Below are 16,328 nucleotides of genomic sequence, written 5' to 3'. Positions count from 1 at the left end.
GCCCCCCCCCCCCCCAGCCCGGAGCCGCAGCTGGAGAGGAGCCAGGCGTGAGGCTGATGGGGACCAGCCGTGGCCGCTGCTCACACTCCCTCATCCGTTCATTTTCTCCATTTATTCTTTTTACATAATGTGTGACACTATGTGCCAGCACTGCTCTGGGTGGGTACGACAGGGGACAAAACAGACCCAGTTCTTGCCTCCGGGGACCTGATATGCTAGTAGGAGACAGTAAGAACCTCCAATATGGAGCAGGTTCGGTTGTGGCAAGTGCCAAGGAAAACAGTAAAAGAGGGAAGAGAGACAGAAATGGGAGATGGGGGCGATTGTCACTAGGCTGTCAGGAAGAGGAGACGTTTAAGGAGACACTCACGGAAAGTGAGACAGTGATTTTTTCTCTTCTCGTTTGTTTTTCTCAGCTGTGGGTGGTGACCAGCTCTCCAGACCAGGAGGCCCAGGGAGGTGGGAGGAGTTCCTCCAAGCCACGGTGGAGATGACCCGGGAATCCAGGGAGGGCTCGAGGCTGAATCCAGGTGGCTTCTCCCCAGGGAGGGCAGTGAGGTGCACCCCTGCCCACCTGCCCCCGGCTTGGCACATGTCACTAACTGAGGGAATCCATCACACCTTCTCCCTCCCTTGCTAAAGCTAGATCTCCAAATCCTTAAAATAACGACAACTGCAACAGGGCTGGCCCAGGCTCCGGGGGGTGGCTGCAAACACCACAGGACTGAGGAGAAGAGACGGGACAAGGGATGGAGAGGACCCTGCTACCTCCCCTCATGCACCTTCTTAACCTGACCTAGCCTCAGAGGGGGCAGAGGTGCAGAGACAGAGCAGCAGGGGCGGGTGCCCCCTCCCTACCCAACCCGAGTGTGTCACCGGGTGTCACCCAGCCTGCTCCAAGAAAACTTGATGGAGAAGAAAAATTCCTCACGACTTTCCTGAATGAGCTTTACGGTTGACTCATGGCCACCTGGGGACATCGCAAAAACTCACAACTCACCAAAGAAGGAAGAAATGGTTCTCCTTCGGAAGCTCTTCAGTGGCGGGTCAGAGACGGGGAGAAAGGCTCACGCCTTGTTCTGGTTTTTGCTCTTTTTTTTTTTTTTGTAGTTACAGATGGACTGGATGCCTTTATTTGTGTATGTTTATGTGGTGCTGAGGATGGAACCGCTTGCTAGGCAAGTGCTCTGCCCCCCCCCCCCCCGAGCTACAGCCCAGGCCCTGGTTTTGTTCTTCAAAGGAACACATTACACCATGGGGGGGGGGGGCTGACTGCAAAGTGCAATTGTGAGTATTGAATTCTGTTTCTGTGTTGGCTGACACTAAACGCAGCTCCCTAAAGGCCCAAGGGACACACACTGCTCCAGGACCTGCACCTGCGCCCCAGCAGACCCTGCCTGAACATCTGCCCCAAGTGGGAGACAAGCCAGGGTCTCTGTTCTCAGGGATGGCCCCCCTTCCTGCCCCAGGGAAAAGAAGTAACAGTGGCAATTAAAGGACATGAGTGCCCCAGGGCAGGACGGCACCACCTTATTCAGCTGGGAACCTGCTCCCAATGTGGCCTGCCCCCACCTCCCAAGGTCACACCTGTTCCCCTCCAGAGCATCCCCTGCTGGGGTCCAGTAGGACCTTCTCATCCTCTTCTGTTCACTTCCTTCCTCTTTGTTGCACGAGGCCTTTCTGAGCTGTAAGCAAAGCACCCTGAGTCTTGAAGACTGATGCTCCCAGGATCTACAAAGAACAGACTCTGGAATCAGCAAGGATTCTGGCTCTATCACCTCTCACCCATGGGGCTTTGGCCTCATTCTCATTGCCTCCCCAAGCCTCAGCCTCCTCATCTGTTAAATGGGGGCACAGGCAGGATGTGATGGTACACACCTGTAGCCCAGCTACTGGGGAGGATGGGGCAGGAGGATCGCTTGAGTCCATGTGTTCAAGACCAGCCTGGGCAATTCAGCAAGACCCCCGATCTAAGAAACACTGGGGACACATAAAACCCATCTCTTTAGAGTGAACCCGGATAGGAAACGATTCTGTCTGTTGCCCAGCTCAGTTGAGGTCCCGCAGTGGGTCCTACCTCGAGCTCCAGGGAGCAGGTCGGGAAAAGATAAGGGAGGCAGTGAAGGGTGTGGCACAGGGTGCTAAGGAGGTGCTGGTTCCATCCTCTGACTTCAGCTGAGGCTCGGGCATCCAGCTTCTGCATCAAGCCGCCGGGGGCTTGCTCCACCCGACTCATTCCCAAACTTAGTGTGCGGCCCCCAGTGCAGCTGAGGCCACGTCCTCAGCCAAACATAGATGCTTCCCCTGCACGGCTGCCGCGTGCGTGCCCCTCCTGAGCGAGGACCAAAAATACCCGTGTGCGGGGAGGCGGGAGGCTCAGAGGAGCCACAGAAATAGGGCAGAGGGAGGGGGTGGCAGGAGCGAGCACAGCTCTTGAATGCCTACTGTGTGTCAGGCTGGTGGGACACAGGACCCTGGGAGACTGGCGGGGGGNAGGAAAGAATTTGGAGGTCAGCGCACTGCCCCTCCCCCATCCGTGGCTTCAAAGCCAGAGCGGCTGTCCTCCCAGCATCCCGCTCCCCTGAAGCTGCAGGGAAGCAGGGGCGGGAGGGGGGCAGCCACCAGAGGCCCGGGAGGGGCCTGCGAAAGCAGCTGCCAGGGACCTGGCTCCAGGCAGGAGGCTCCAGCTCAGCATCTGGGCTCTGCCGCTCATGCTGTGTGACACCAGCAGCTCACAACGACCCTTCTGGGCTCTGCGCTCTCACTTGTCAAAGCCATGGGCGGGCGCCCGGCCCCACCTCCATCAGTTACCAAGCCAATCGCCAGGCGCTATCAGCTGAGCCCGCTCCTCCATCTGGGTCCCCTCTCCCAGGCCAGCACCATCCTGAGCCCACTCCTGCCCCTCCCCCCAGCCTATCTCGCTGGCACCTGGGACCAGGCACGAGGTTAATAAGCCGCACAGGGGACCCTGCTAACCCTGCTCCCAGCCCTGCCAGATCCGGGCAAAACCCCCACCCCATCAGCCATACGTTTTGGCTTTTTCTTCCTTTGAGGACTTAAAGGGGTTTTTTAGTGTAGAAAAAAAAAACAAGAAAATGAAGCCTTTGCTATAAAGAAATAAAGAAAATAAAGTTTAAGTTTGAACACACACACACACACAGCCCAGGGACAAATCCAAATCTCTCCCCTGGTCTCTCTGCCCCTGCAGGGCCCAACCCTGGCCACCCCTCCGCTCAGCCTCACCTGGGTCACCGTTCCCTTGCTCTGCTCCAGCTCCATGGAACACACATGTAGGTCGCCCACCTCGGGGCCTCTGCAGATGTTCCTGTTCCCTTAGCATCCTTCGCTCTCCATCTCACCTGGTTAACACACCAGCTCTCTCCTTCAGTGTTTCTATCTCAGGGATCTCGTCCCTGCCCCTGCTCTCCGCCTGGGACGGCTCCTCTGACATCAGTTTACATAGCACCCTGGTCATAAAGAGGGACCTGCGCAACTATCGAAGACCATGTCTCTTTGCTTACACCCAGTGTGCCCGACACCCAGGGTGTCACAATAGATGGTAGTTATCACCATTAGTTGTCCTCTGTTTACCTGCAGCAGTGGCTGGCACAGCTGGAGTCTGTCCTCTGGGTGACAGTATGCAAAGGTGGCCTCCGGAGCTGAGGCCCAGGTTCCCATCCCAGCTCTGCCACTACAGCTGTGTGGCTTTGGCAAGTTGCCTAACCTCTCTGAGCCTGTTTCCTCAGGCAATTGGTTTGTGGATGAAATGAATACCTTAGACACACAGGAGGCTGAGGCAGGAGGATCGAGTTCAAAGTCACCCTCAGCAACTCAGTGAGATCCTCTCTCTAAATAAAATACAAAAAAGGGCTGGGGATGTTGCCTAGTGGCTAAGCACCCCTGGGTTCAATCCCCAGTGCCCCCCCCCCAAAAAAAAAAGTCTCCATGTGACTGGTGGAAGTCACTCTCAGGACTTCTTGCCTCCCTTTGTACCAATTTCCCCTACCAGGAGGTGATCTGATGACCAAAATGACAAAACAAAACACCCAGGACAGTGCTGAGCCCAGAACAGGCCTATGATATATTAGGATTTCAAGTGTGTTCTGAGGCCACCAGCGTTGGAACCAGATGCCGGACCCCACTGCAAAGGTGTTGACTCAGAATCTCGGGAAGGATGGCGAAGACACCTGTCAGTACCTGCGGTCCTCGGCGCCCTCCAGTGAGAACAGCTGCAGGGGACACAGTGTGCCCAGGCACTGCCCTGCAGGTCCTGGGTCCTGACGCCATACCACAGGGTTTCCAGGGGGACCGAGCATCTGTCCACACAGGTGCACGGCCTGTGGTGACCAGGGTTCTCTCTAATAGCTTGGAGCTCCAGTCCCTCCACTTGCTCAGCTGTGTGAAGCAGGACAGGTGGCTCCCCTGAGTCACCTTCAGAATGACAACGAACAACCCCTATCTGCCAGGTTGTGGGGTGGTCTGAGCAGGTGCTTTATGCAAAGTCTACTCCAGGCACAGGGCGGGGGGGGGGCAGGGAACAGTCGCAAACAAACCAGGAAATGCTCCGGGGTCTCCCTGCCATAGGCACACCAGGGGTGAGGGCCCTGTGTGCTCGCGACACCACAGTCCTGGGTACTTTTTTTTTTAAACTTTTAAAAAATGTGTTTTATGTTTATTTATTTATTTTCCCGTGGTACTGAGGATCGAACCCAGTGCCTCACACCTGTGAGCCAAGCGCTCCACCACTGAGCCCTGGCCCCGGCCCCAGTCCTGGATATTTAGAGTGGAGACCCTCTTGCAAGTCCGGCCAGCCACCCGCAGAAGGCGCTGGGAGTGGAATTCATGAGGCACAGAAGCCGGGACTGCGTGAAAAACAGCTCTTCGTTTTGGCCCCCACTGAATGACACAGAAGTCACATTTCCCAAGACCAGACTTTGCAGGGCAGCAGAGCGGAGCACCCGCTGTGGGTGAGAACACAGACCAGAGTCCCCTGGGTTAAACTGCCCTGAATGGTAAACTCCTACTCATCCTTCAAGACCCAACTCGTGGACTCCCTGGGCCTCGTTGGCTGTCCATCCCACCGGGCCTCACGAGGGCTCCTGCCCACCGCTTACCAAATACCATTTGGCAACTCCCCCCCTGGCTTGTTCACCTCTCCCACAGGCTGGGACTTCCTGGGGGACCCAGGCACCCCGTGCCTGGTACTGGTTCAGCTGGAATCCCTGCCGTTCCCCTTCTGAGCTCCCCTTCCCCCAGCTAGGGGCTTTGCACCCTCTCTCTGTCTTCCAGGGTTCGAATGTCGGACTCCCTTTCCTGAGGCCTGCGTCAGCTCACCACAGAGCTGAGGACGGGAGGCCTCAGAAAGACCCTGTGTGAATGTCTCCCAGGGAAGGTGAAGTGCTCCCTAGAGTCCCTGCGTGGCCGTCATCGGGGACGACGGAAAGCTCAGTCGCAGAGAAGGCGTGGGAGCATGGGGTTGAGGACCTGTCTGGGTCTGCTGCTCACAGACAAAAGGTTCTACCAATTGCTCTGTGCCTCAGTTTCCCACCAAGAAAGGAAGGATGACAATAAACACCTTACAGGACTGATGGGACGATCAAGTGACTTGATAACAGAATATTCAGCTCTGTACTTGGCAAACACTGAACAGACACCATCCTATTGCTGCCAAGACCAAGGAACACTGGAGGCAGGAAGACCCAGTGTAGCCAGAGTTGGTGTCACCTAGGAATCCAGTGTCACTGGTCCTAGGAAGACCAATCTGAAGCAACCTGACCCGCTCTGGGCTGGTCATTTCTAACGGTGTCAGGGCCATTCTGCCCTACGTCCCTCCACAGAATATGAGCTCGGTAAGGGCAGCACCCTCCCCTGCCTGTCCCCAGCACACAGTGGTGCAGGGTTGTGGGAAAAGCCTGCCAATCCACCCAGTAGACAAGTTCACAGTGTGACCTGGACCAAAGCCTCAAACACAGTCTCATTGGAATGGATTCTTCTCCACTGCCCACAGCGCAGATCCCTAGAGAGCCGACCCCACTCTTCCCAGGTGCTGGGGATCAGTCGTGAAAAGGCATGGGCTCTGTCCAGCAGAGAACTGCCTAGTGGCAAATCACTTAACATTTATTAGGCACTTGCTGTAGGGCAGGCACCCATCCTGGCACCTTACAAGATTTCGATCACTTATGTAAACAACTCTGAGTTTGACCCTATTTTGTTCATGCAGCAACAGAGGCCAAGGCTTAAGCAATCTGCCGACCGCTGCTGCAGTACCAGGGATCTGGGAGCTCAGACAGGGGCGCGGCTGGGCCAGAGCTCCAGCTCCTCATCTGTCAGAGCGCAGAGAACGCGAAAGAGCCGGCGAGTGCCTGAGAGGAGACAGGCCGGGGCGGTGCAGAAACGCACGGGTCCAGGAGGAGACCCAGAAAGCTTGGGGGAGCAGCTATGGAAGGAGAATGGGCCGAGGGAGTTTGGGATCCAATCTGTCATTAGGGCCGCCCACTTTTTTGAGTCCACGCGCACCACCAGGCCTGTCTGGGCGTATTTTCTCATTTAACGTTGGCAATCACCAAGGGAAGCCATCATCCCCACTTCACGGACGGGAAACCGCAGGCTCAGAGGGCGACTCACCTGCCTGCTGATAAGCGGGGATCTGGGGCTGAGGTTCAAGTTGGGCCCCATGGTCCCTGATCTTAACCACTTGATCACAAACGGGCACTGGGGGCAAGAGGGAGGGACCAATGCAGGAAGAGAAGAGTGGTGACAGTTTTGCCTGTCTGCCCCAGCTCACATGAGCTTGTGTGCGCGTTCTGGGTGGCGGAGGCAGTCAAGGGCTGGGCAAAGGGCCTGCCCCCTATAACGAGGAAGCAAACAGAACAAACTGCTGCGGATGGGCCAGGGACGGGGATCTCGCCTCCCTCCCGCCCTCCCTGCGCTCCTCGGGACTGGAGACCGAGCAGGCAGCCACCCTCCCAGCTCTTCCCAGGCTTCGGGTGACAGAGCCTCCCTGGTATTCTCAGCTTCCACTCACTGAGCACCATGCAGCAGCACACACCAGCCCATGAGTTTCTCAAGTCCACACAAACCACCCGCCACTCCTCACAGTGCCACCACGAGGAGGGCTTTAGCTTCATCTTGGCCCACAGAGGAGGAAACTGGGGGTCAGAGATGGTCACCTGCTTCAGCCAGCTGGGACTAAGTGGCACTGTCTGGCTGCATCAACCTGCCGTGTGGCCTCAGACAGAGTCCCTTTCCCCTTTTGAGTCTCAGCCTCTCCAGGAGGAAGTTGGTGTGGGCAATGCCAAAGCTCATTTACACCCGGACCTGTGAGCCCTTGTGGCCCCTGCCACCCTCCCCTGCCCACTGCTCTCCAAAGCCCAGCAGGACACCAAGTCACCACCCCGGACACTAAAAAGGAAAGGAAAGACGAAGTACTGGTTTTTTTGCCCAAACCAGCCCAGGACACCAGGAACCACAAAACCACAGGGTTGCCTTGCCCCTGGCCATGGGAGCAGCAGCCCAGAGGGCAGAGGGGACAGGCACCCCAGGCAGCCGGGACTTCCTCTCTCTCACTTCCCAGCAGGCAGGGCGCGCAGGAGCAGGGGAGGCAGGATCAGGCTCTGTGCCCTCCGGGTCTCTGGGGGCTGGGATGGAGGTCACTCTGAGAGTCCTGAGGCTGAGTTCAAGGGGAGGTCTTGGGACAGGTCTGGGGCTCTGGAGGCAACTTCTGCCCACTCTGCCCTGTTGCTGGGAATGTCTGGAAGCACCTGGGAGGGAGGCCCTGTCCCCTCACTCCTGTCCCTGAAGTAGCTAAAATCCCAGATGCTGGAGCCTCCTGGCCCTGGGGACAGGTGCACAGCGGAGGTCAGGCTCCCCCCCCCACTGCTGCCCCCTGCAGTCCACGCTCCACACGGCAGCCAGGGCCTCTGAACAGTCCACACTGAGTCATCTCCCTGGCGCCCTCCAGTGACTTCCCATCACTCAGAACAAAATGCCACCGCCCCCAATTCCAGGCAAGGCCCTCCCAGATGGCCCCCCCGCCATGCCCACCTCTTCCCACTCCCTGCCCCTCACCGCTTCTGCCCGGTCGCATGGGCCTTCCCGCCGCCCATAACACCCCGGTCCGTCCTTCTGCACTTGCTGTTTTTCCTGCCGGGAAGCCCCACGACCTTGGCTCTCAGCTTAGGCGCTGGCTCCTGCCCTGGCACCATCTGGAGCAGTCCCGTCCCTCACTGCCACTCGCTAGTCACCGTCCTGTCCTCTCCGACGTGCTCTTTCTGGCTGGCCGATGTTCCCGTTAGGCCTCCTGCTTCCACCCCTGGAACGGAGCTCCCCGGGGGCAGGGACCTGGCTGCCCACTCACTCGTCTCAGCAATGAGTCGGGGCCTCGTTGGGTCCCCACAGCCCGGCAGATGGGGTGATGGGGATGCTGTTGCTCAGGGAAGTGGAGGGGACTGCTCAGGCCCCGGCCAGGAGGGTGGCAGGATTCGGACCCAAGGTGGCCTGGTGCCCAGGCGGTCTCTGGAGAGCCTCGCGGGGGCGTGTCCACATCCAGGGGCTCTTGCCCACAGGACACTCGCCCACAAAGACACTCTCAAGGAGGGTACCAGGACGCGAGCACTGCCCCACTGTCCCAGTGGTCCTCCTGAAGAGACTGGCAGGCTCCACCCTCACCTCCCCGGCTCCGAAGGCCTGGACAGCAGCACAGTGAGGAGGCAGCCATTCACCAGGCTGAGTCCCGGGAGGCCGCAGGTCCACCGCTCACCCTTCCTAAGGACCTGCCACCTGCACCAGCCTGCAGCGGAGGAACACGGTCAGCAGAAGCCATCGGCACCGAAGGAGGGAGGCCACCAGACACCAGCGAGCGCAGGGACCCCTCAGCCTCCCGGTGGGAGGACACTGAGGATGCGGAGGGGGAAGGTCAGCCCAAGGCCACAGAGCCTAACAGTGGTAGACCCCATGGCTGGGGACTTCAGCGCCAGGACCCCTGAGAGCACCAGGTGAAGCAGAGGCTCAGCGTGGGACAGAATGCAGCCGGGAGCTGCCAGGCGCTGGGGACAGGAAGGCCGGAGTGGGGCTGAGGCCCTGGGGCGGGGAAGGCCCTCAGAGTCCCTCCTGCCTCCAAGCACCCACTGAGCTGGAGGAGAGAGGAGACCCATCTGCTCTGGGAATGGATGGCCCCTCGGGATCCTGGGCAGCTCCCGGGAGGGTCAGACTCAGGCCACCCGCACAACGGCCAGTTCCCGCTCCTGGCTATGCGTCAGGAGACGGGGGTTACAGGTCTGTGGAGACCCCCAAGAAGGCCACAGCAGCCCCAGACTGGGCCACCCAATGTCATCCACAGACACTGACAAGTCCATCCCCCAACACACTCAGCCTAAAAAGACCAGAGGCCGGAGCCCACGCCCCTGGGATGGGCCTCAGAAACGGTGCCACCTGCCGCCGAAGGAAACCAGGCACGAACGGTGCGCTGCATGGACCAGGCAGACGACGCTCAAACCAGGCCAGCCAAGGGGACAGCAAGGGCAGGGGACTGGCGAAGGGCCACGTGGGGATTGGGGAAACGTTCTGCGCTTTGGTCCAGTGGTGTGCAGGTGTGCCCTGGGGACAGTCGAGCTGCCTGCGACGTCCCCTCTCTCCGGCAGAACCCACCACTCTGCCCTGGGGAAGGTGTGGGTCGCCAGCCACAGCAGCAGACTGCCATGGAGCCCCCGTGTGGCAGCCAGCGCCCGGCTTTTCCGAAACACTTCAGATGAAACCCTCCCAACAAAACAGGCAGCAACCACTCCGAGAGGGGACAAGTTGTCCCAAGTGACACAGCAAAAAGTGACGCAGCCAGGTTTGAATCTGGGCCCACTGCAAAAGACCTCCAAGGCCCACTCCTACTACCCCGGCAGCCCCCTGTCCCTGTCCTGCCCTGTCCACACTCTGGGCTGCCAGTCCCTCCCCACAGCTGCCCTCCTCTCCAGGGCTGGGAACAGGAGCTTGTGCGAAAGAGCAGCTTAGGAAATGCGTCCTTCCTCCCCTTCCCGCTCCCTCCGCCCTCCCTCGCTCCTCTCAGGGCACAACTCTGAGGTCATTTCAGCCCTGAAACTCAGCCCGATAAGAAGGAACTCCAAAGACTGGGCAGCTGGGGGCAGAGGCGGTGCTGACTCGGGGTCTTTCTCCACCCCTGGGATCCCCCAGCCCAGCCTGTGGCCCCAGAGTAGCAGGAGGGCTTGAGGTTAGAGTCCCCACCCTTGGCTCTGATTCCCGAGTGACGCAACCCAGCGTCTGGATTCAGAGAGTCATAAAATGTTTATTCGGAATAACAACTACCACCACTACCATTTGTCCCTCTCCTCTCCTGTGCCAAGAGCTCTGCTGGGTACGGCAAGTAGCCGACAGCCTCCAAAGCAGATGCCGTTGGGATCCCACTTACAGATGAGGAAACCGAGGCTCCGGGGGTTAAGCGTGTGCGCGCAGCCTCAGCGCGAGGAAGCAGCAGGGTCCGAGGCCAACTCCAGTCTGCGTAGCTTCGAGGCTGTGCCACAGCACTGGGCTCGCCACCCTACATGCCACTGCTGAAAACAGCCCTTGCGTTGGTCCATCCCAGCCGTGTCATTTTACAGATGGGAAGACTGAGGCCCGGCAAGGGAGAGTGCTTGGTTCAGAGTCACATCAAATGTTAGTGGCCCAGCTTGGGCTGGAAGGCAGGTCCCCACCCTTAGCCTTGCTCTCAATGGCCAGACCTGAGCCAGGAGCAGGCCACGTGCACCTGGCTGGGCGTTGGAGGCAGCAGGGAGGTGGGAGGCTCGGGTTCCAGCCAGAGGTAAATATTGACATGACTGTGTTTACGCGGTAACTGGACTCCTCCTGGCTGCCGCTTCCTTTCTCCCAGCCAAGGAGGGAAGGAGTCTGTGGGGAGAGGAGGCTTGTGGGCCAGGGGCATGTGGTCAGAAAGCCCGGGACATCCACAGCTGGGGGGCCTGGAGTCCGGGAGATGGGGGTCACAGGCCTGGGTTTGAGCCCTGGCCCTGCCAGTGGGTTCCAAGACACTTAGTGATTGGGGACGAAAGGGCTTTCTAACTGTCACAAGCACAAAGGTCAAAGATAAATAATCAGCAGCTCAGCCTGGCCAGCGTTCACCCTGTCCACCCCGTTAGCTCCTGAGAGCTGCACCCCTGGCGGGGGTGGGGGGCTTTCCCAGGAAAGTGGAGTTTCACTAAATCTAGTGGCACCCTGGGGTGAGGCCACAGCTCTGAAGAATGGGGCGGCAGGCGCTGCCTCAAGCCAGCCCCTGGCTCCTGAGAGGCTCCTGAGCCTCGGCTTTGGCTTCCACAACTCAAAAAGTGGCTGCTGCCTGGGGTTGGTGCAAAGATCAGGGAGATGACGTTTGTTTGTTTGTTTTGAGGGATTGAGAATCAAACCCAAGGCCCCTCTACTGCTGCTCTTTTTATTTTGAGACAGTTCCTTGCTTAGTTGCAGAAGCTGGCCTCAAACTTGTGATCCTCCTACTTCAGCCTCCCAAGTCACTGGGATGATAGAGTGCATCACCACGCCCGCCCGGAAAAGGGCACATTCAGGTGCCAGGCAGGCGTGTAGCAGGTGCTCATTTCACGCCTCAGTCTTCCCCCCTGTACACATTCCATGGCTCCCAAACCCCCTTTAGCAGAAGCATTCTGTGCTTAGCTCCCTCTTGGGCCCTGATGTCAGCCCCTCCCTCAGCTGATTCCCTGAATGTTCTCCAGAAATTTGCCCCTCTGTGTATTACCCCCCCAAGCCCTGTGGGGAGAGGGGAGCCATTCCTAGGCTGGTCAGGGGCCAGGACAGGCCTGCAGACACCCCAGCCAACCTGACCTGCAGGGCCCTGAGACAGGGTGGAAGCCCAGGTGGAGACTCCCAGCGCCATCGTGACGCTGGGGCTGTCAGGGTGCCGCTCCTCACTGCCTGCTGACATGGCTCTGGAAGGACAGACAGCCCCCCATTCTGATCTGTGGATGAGTGAAACACCTAGGGGCACTGCCGCGAGCCGGGGTGGCTTCCCTGACGCGCGCCCTGGCGGGAGGCCTGCAGCTACACCCTGGTTGGCGCTTGGTGTTGTCCGGGTGGGAACCTGTCTCCCCCACTAAGCTGCGGTCCCCTGAGGCCCGAGTCTGCTCCAGGCCCAGGGGAGGAAGGTGTGTGGGGGGGAAAGCCGGGGCCCACAGGGGAAGGGGCTGCAGGGACCCTGGGCTCCTCGTCTTCACGGCCCTCCAGGCAGCGTGATGGAGTGGCCTGGGGGCGCAGGGGCAGTGCCCGGCGACCGACCACCGGTGTCCCCCCGGGCCCCTCTGGTGGCCTCCTAACTGCCAGAGAGACCACGCGGCCCTCCATGCTGACCCCGGCCCCAGCGCCGTGTTGGGCCAGGCACTTGTTGGGTGAATACAGGAACAAAGCACCTTGGCCGTGGCCCGGGCACTGGCCTCGCCAGCTGAAAAGACACTGAGCAGAGGCACAAAAGGTCGTCACCATTTGCTGAAGGTCCCCCTCTCTGTAACCCCCAGAGCGTGGACTTCAGCTAAGCCACGACCTCGGCTCAGGCCAGGGCAGTGCCCCGACCCCGGGGCTTCGCACCCGAGCCCTGCTCCTCGCCTGCCAGGGGCGAGCCCCTCGGCTGCTGGCGGGAAACAAGGGCTCACCCCTCAACACAAAGCGACAACATCCTTACTTACCCAAACCTAGCAATGCAAGGAAACATGAGTAACCCGGTTACCAGGCAGGCGCTGGCCGCCCAAGTGGCTGAGGCTCGACTCCTACCTTCAAACAATGACCTTGCCCCTCGTGTTTTTAATAGTGTCCGCACCCATTGTGTCCTCACAATGGTACCCCAAGAAGTGGAGCAATCTGCCCCCCTTGGTAGGGAAGGTGCACAGACAGGGAGGGTGGCTGACCCAAGGTCACACAGCAAGTTGGTAGTTCAACAGGATTCAAACTTGGGCCCTGGACCTGTCCTCAATTCCACCACTGGGAGTAAAGATGACCCGTAGCTCTGAGGCACCGGCTTGGAAGGGGAAGGCACCGTGCGGCCAGAGGGGAAGCTGGGCTGGTCTCCTTCCCCGGAGCCTGCCTGTCTGGCTCACCTGGCTCACGTTTTAAACATCCAGGCGATGGGTGCCTGTCCTGGCACTGTGCCCTGGCAGCCTCCTACACCTCTCTGTGACTGATGTTGGGTGGTCTGAGGACAGTCAGAGGCAGGGGGTACAAAAAGCCACCTCATCCCCCAGCCTGCATGGAGGTGGGGTGGGTCCATTGAGGGGTTTTTTTTCTTTTTAATAATGTTATTATATTTTTTATGCCTTTATTTTATTTATTTTTAGGTGGTGCTCAGGCTGGAATCCGGGGAGCGCTCCCCCAGGGAGCCCCAGCCCAGCCCCTCCACTGAGTTTTAAGATCAGTGCTGACTCCCTGCCACGGGGGAGAGACCTGGTGGGGAGCAGAGCTTGGGGGAGTCGGGCAGCACAGCAGGAAGCAGCCCACACATCTGCCAAGGAGCCCCATCAGGACCCAGGGGTCAGGGGAACCTTGGTCACGCTGGAGGGGAAGGACACTAGACTTGGTGGAAACCCACAGAGCAGGAGATCCAGGGGCAAACGCTGTGGCAGTCCTGAATCGCCCCCACCTCAGGAATGATGGCCCAGGGACCCCTGTTTGGGGGAAAGCTAAATGACAGGGGCCAAGGAAGCCTGTCACAGGTGGTGAGTCAAGGGTCCACCCTGGGGCCTCCACTCAGCCTGCTGCACCCTGCTCTCTGCCCCTGCGCCCCTCTACCTGCTCCCCCCACTCCTCCCGGCTCCCTCATACACTTGCCAGGCCAGCTCCATCCTGGGCTTTCAGAGTTCCATGTCACTCAGCTCCTATGTCACCCAGGTCCCCGAACTGGGATGAATTTTCCAATTCACATGCCACCTGCTCAGTGATGCCTTCTCTCATCTCTCCAGCCAGAAGTCAGCCCTCTCCTGGGGTGATATTGCCACCTTTCCTAAGGACATGCCACATAGCCTGAGGACCAGGTAGACATTGAAGGACTGGTGGACGCTCTCTTAACAGGGTATTTCAGTTTTTTCTTCCCCTGCACAAGAGTTTGGTACATAATAAGTGTTCAATAAATCTCTGTTTGAACGACACACAAAATATTATCTACATATCACTGTCCTCTTCTCCTCACATCATGATAAACATTGATCCTTCTTCCAGACTATCAAACAGGTCAGACATTAGGTAGAACTTCCCAACCTGAGCTCAAGGTTGTAAAAGTAAGGAAACTAAGCTATATCCAAGCAAAACATTCTCACTTGGGTTATCTCAACCAATCTTCAAGTCATCCCTAGAAGATAAGACTTATCATCTCCTGTCATTGATGAGCCAAGTTGTAACCCGGGAAAAATGGTGCAACTTGACCAAAGTCCCTGTGGGGAAGTGGAGGAGCTGGAACTCGAACCTAGACCTGTTTGATGCCAGAATCTGGAATCTTCCTGATGGGCTGGGAGGCTTCTCAGATGTGAGGTTCTGGAAAGTGTCACCAAGGCAAGGTGGGGACCTCTCCCTCTTCCTCTTTATGATGGTTTTTAAGGAGGAAAAAAGACTTCCTTCCATGTAACTTAGGTCAGAGTGGGCTTGAAGGCACAATGGGTGACATGATCTCACAGACTTACCCTCTTTTATGACTCATATTTTAAGAGTTTGAATCAAGTGCTGGTCCACAGGTAACGCACCCTAACAGTGAAACTGACCGAGCAGAGCATTCCTGTGGGATTCTTAAATCAGAGGTAGGTGGAGTCCAAGACCGTGTCTGGGTGCTTTGGCAGGTAGAATAAAGCCACAGTTCTCTAAAGAGGTAGGTGATGGTACACAGGAGGAAGATTCTAGTTGGTGCATAAGGAAGAAAATTCTAGAAGTGACTGACAGAGAAAGGGAGTTTGTAAGGAGTCTCTTGGAGCTGAGCAGAGCAGGGAGTGGTCCTGGGTAGTCACTGGGGGCTCTTCAGCTGTTCCCAGTGTGCCCCTCAGTCTTGGCAGCAGCATCACAAGAGAAATAGACGAGCTGCATCCCTGGGACTGTCATCCACCATCACTGGCAAGTGCTCTCCTGGGGCCTGACCTGATGCCTTGTGCCTACTGCAGAGGGCACAGAACCTGACTGGTAGGTGACAGAATCAGAGGGACTTGTCCATTGGAAAAGGGCCAAAGAGAAGCAGGTGGCCTCTTCGTGGTGATGGAGAGGAAATCTCCAGGCCCTGGAGAGGTGACCAGAGGCCTTGGCTCTGGGCGGGAGCCAACTCCCTCCCGACAAGGACCATGTTGGATCAGCCTGGACCAAAAGGATTTCCCTGAGGGCTTCAGAGACCCCCATGAAACTTCCTCCCCTTGGTCCCCCTTTTCTCTGGTGCCTCTGCCCATCCCTGCCAGCACCTGGCCCCTCCTCTGAAGACTCTTGCTGGGAGACGCTGGGGAGACCAGACCTCCGGACATAGAGCCTCCAAGTGCCCCTGGTCTCTGACAGCCTCCAACCTGGCCTGGCCACAATCACCAACCCTTATGCCACAGCGGGATCAGCAGTCCCGGAGTGTCCCAGTCTAGCCCTGAGAATGCTCTCGGTGCAGCCACACACCACTTCCCAATGGAGCCCCAGAACGCCCCCAGCTTTCCGGACACTCAGGTCCAGTTGGATTCGGACGCCTCGGAATCACCACCACCCTCAAACCCGACCCAGCCCGCTTCCACGGGTCTGCACGCCAAGCAGGGTGAAAGGACTTCCGGATGCCCCAAATCAGACCGCACCAACGGTCCCCAAGCCGAACCGGCCACCGCGAGTCTTCCCCACCCAGCCCGGGCCAGCTGCCCAGAACCAAGCTCCGCGCGACCGGCCTCAGGCCATGAAGCCAGCGCGGGGCGTGGGCGCGGGCGAGCCGAGCCCTGCCCGGGCGCCCCTCGGCTCCACGCTCCCGAGGGCCGAGCGGGAGCTGCACTGCAGCGGGCGCCCAGCCCCCGCGAGTCGGGCGGGCCCGGGTGCCATCCGCGGCGGTCAGCGGAGACCGTCGAGGCTGGACCGGAACAGTGCGCAGGCTGGAACCGCACTCACCATAGCGCGCGTGCTCGGCTCCGGCCCGGCTCGGGCTCCCGGCTCGCGGCTCCCGGCTGGCGGCTCCGGCTCCGGCTCCGGCTCTGGCTCCCGGCGCGCTGCGCAGCTCGGACGGCGCGGCTGGCTGGCCCCGGCGGCGCGCCTGGCTCCCCGCGGGCGAGCGCGCGGCTCCGGCGCCCACTCCCGGGAAGGCGGGGCCCGCCGCGGGCCAATGGCCGGGCGCGGGAGCCCGGACC

At 59.0% G+C, this 16,328-nt stretch overlaps 1 protein-coding gene across 3 annotated transcripts in view; it reads right to left on the bottom strand.

Annotated features, from left to right (window-relative positions):
• Positions 1 to 16,211, bottom strand: part of Ece1 (endothelin converting enzyme 1) — a 96,513-nt gene extending 80,302 nt beyond the window's left edge. Inside the window, exon 1 of one of the 3 annotated variants that reach the window (XM_015485564.2) lies at positions 16,093 to 16,211. In XM_015485564.2, coding sequence (XP_015341050.1) covers positions 16,093 to 16,095 — 3 coding nt within the window. In that variant the 5' untranslated portion in view covers positions 16,096 to 16,211. Of the gene's footprint in view, positions 1 to 10,414; positions 10,630 to 12,686; positions 12,705 to 16,092 lie in introns of those variants that run through there. The other 2 variants (XM_048816132.1, XM_048816131.1) reach the window with 2 other exon arrangements.
• Between the last annotated feature and the right edge of the window lie 117 nt (positions 16,212 to 16,328).

This window comes from Marmota marmota, unplaced genomic scaffold, assembly GCF_001458135.2.
Source record: "Marmota marmota marmota unplaced genomic scaffold, marMar, whole genome shotgun sequence".
In the NCBI taxonomy this organism is placed as follows: Eukaryota; Metazoa; Chordata; class Mammalia; order Rodentia; family Sciuridae; genus Marmota; species Marmota marmota.
The sequence above is the reverse complement of the archived record's forward strand: the minus strand, read 5'-3'. Positions and strand labels throughout refer to the sequence as shown.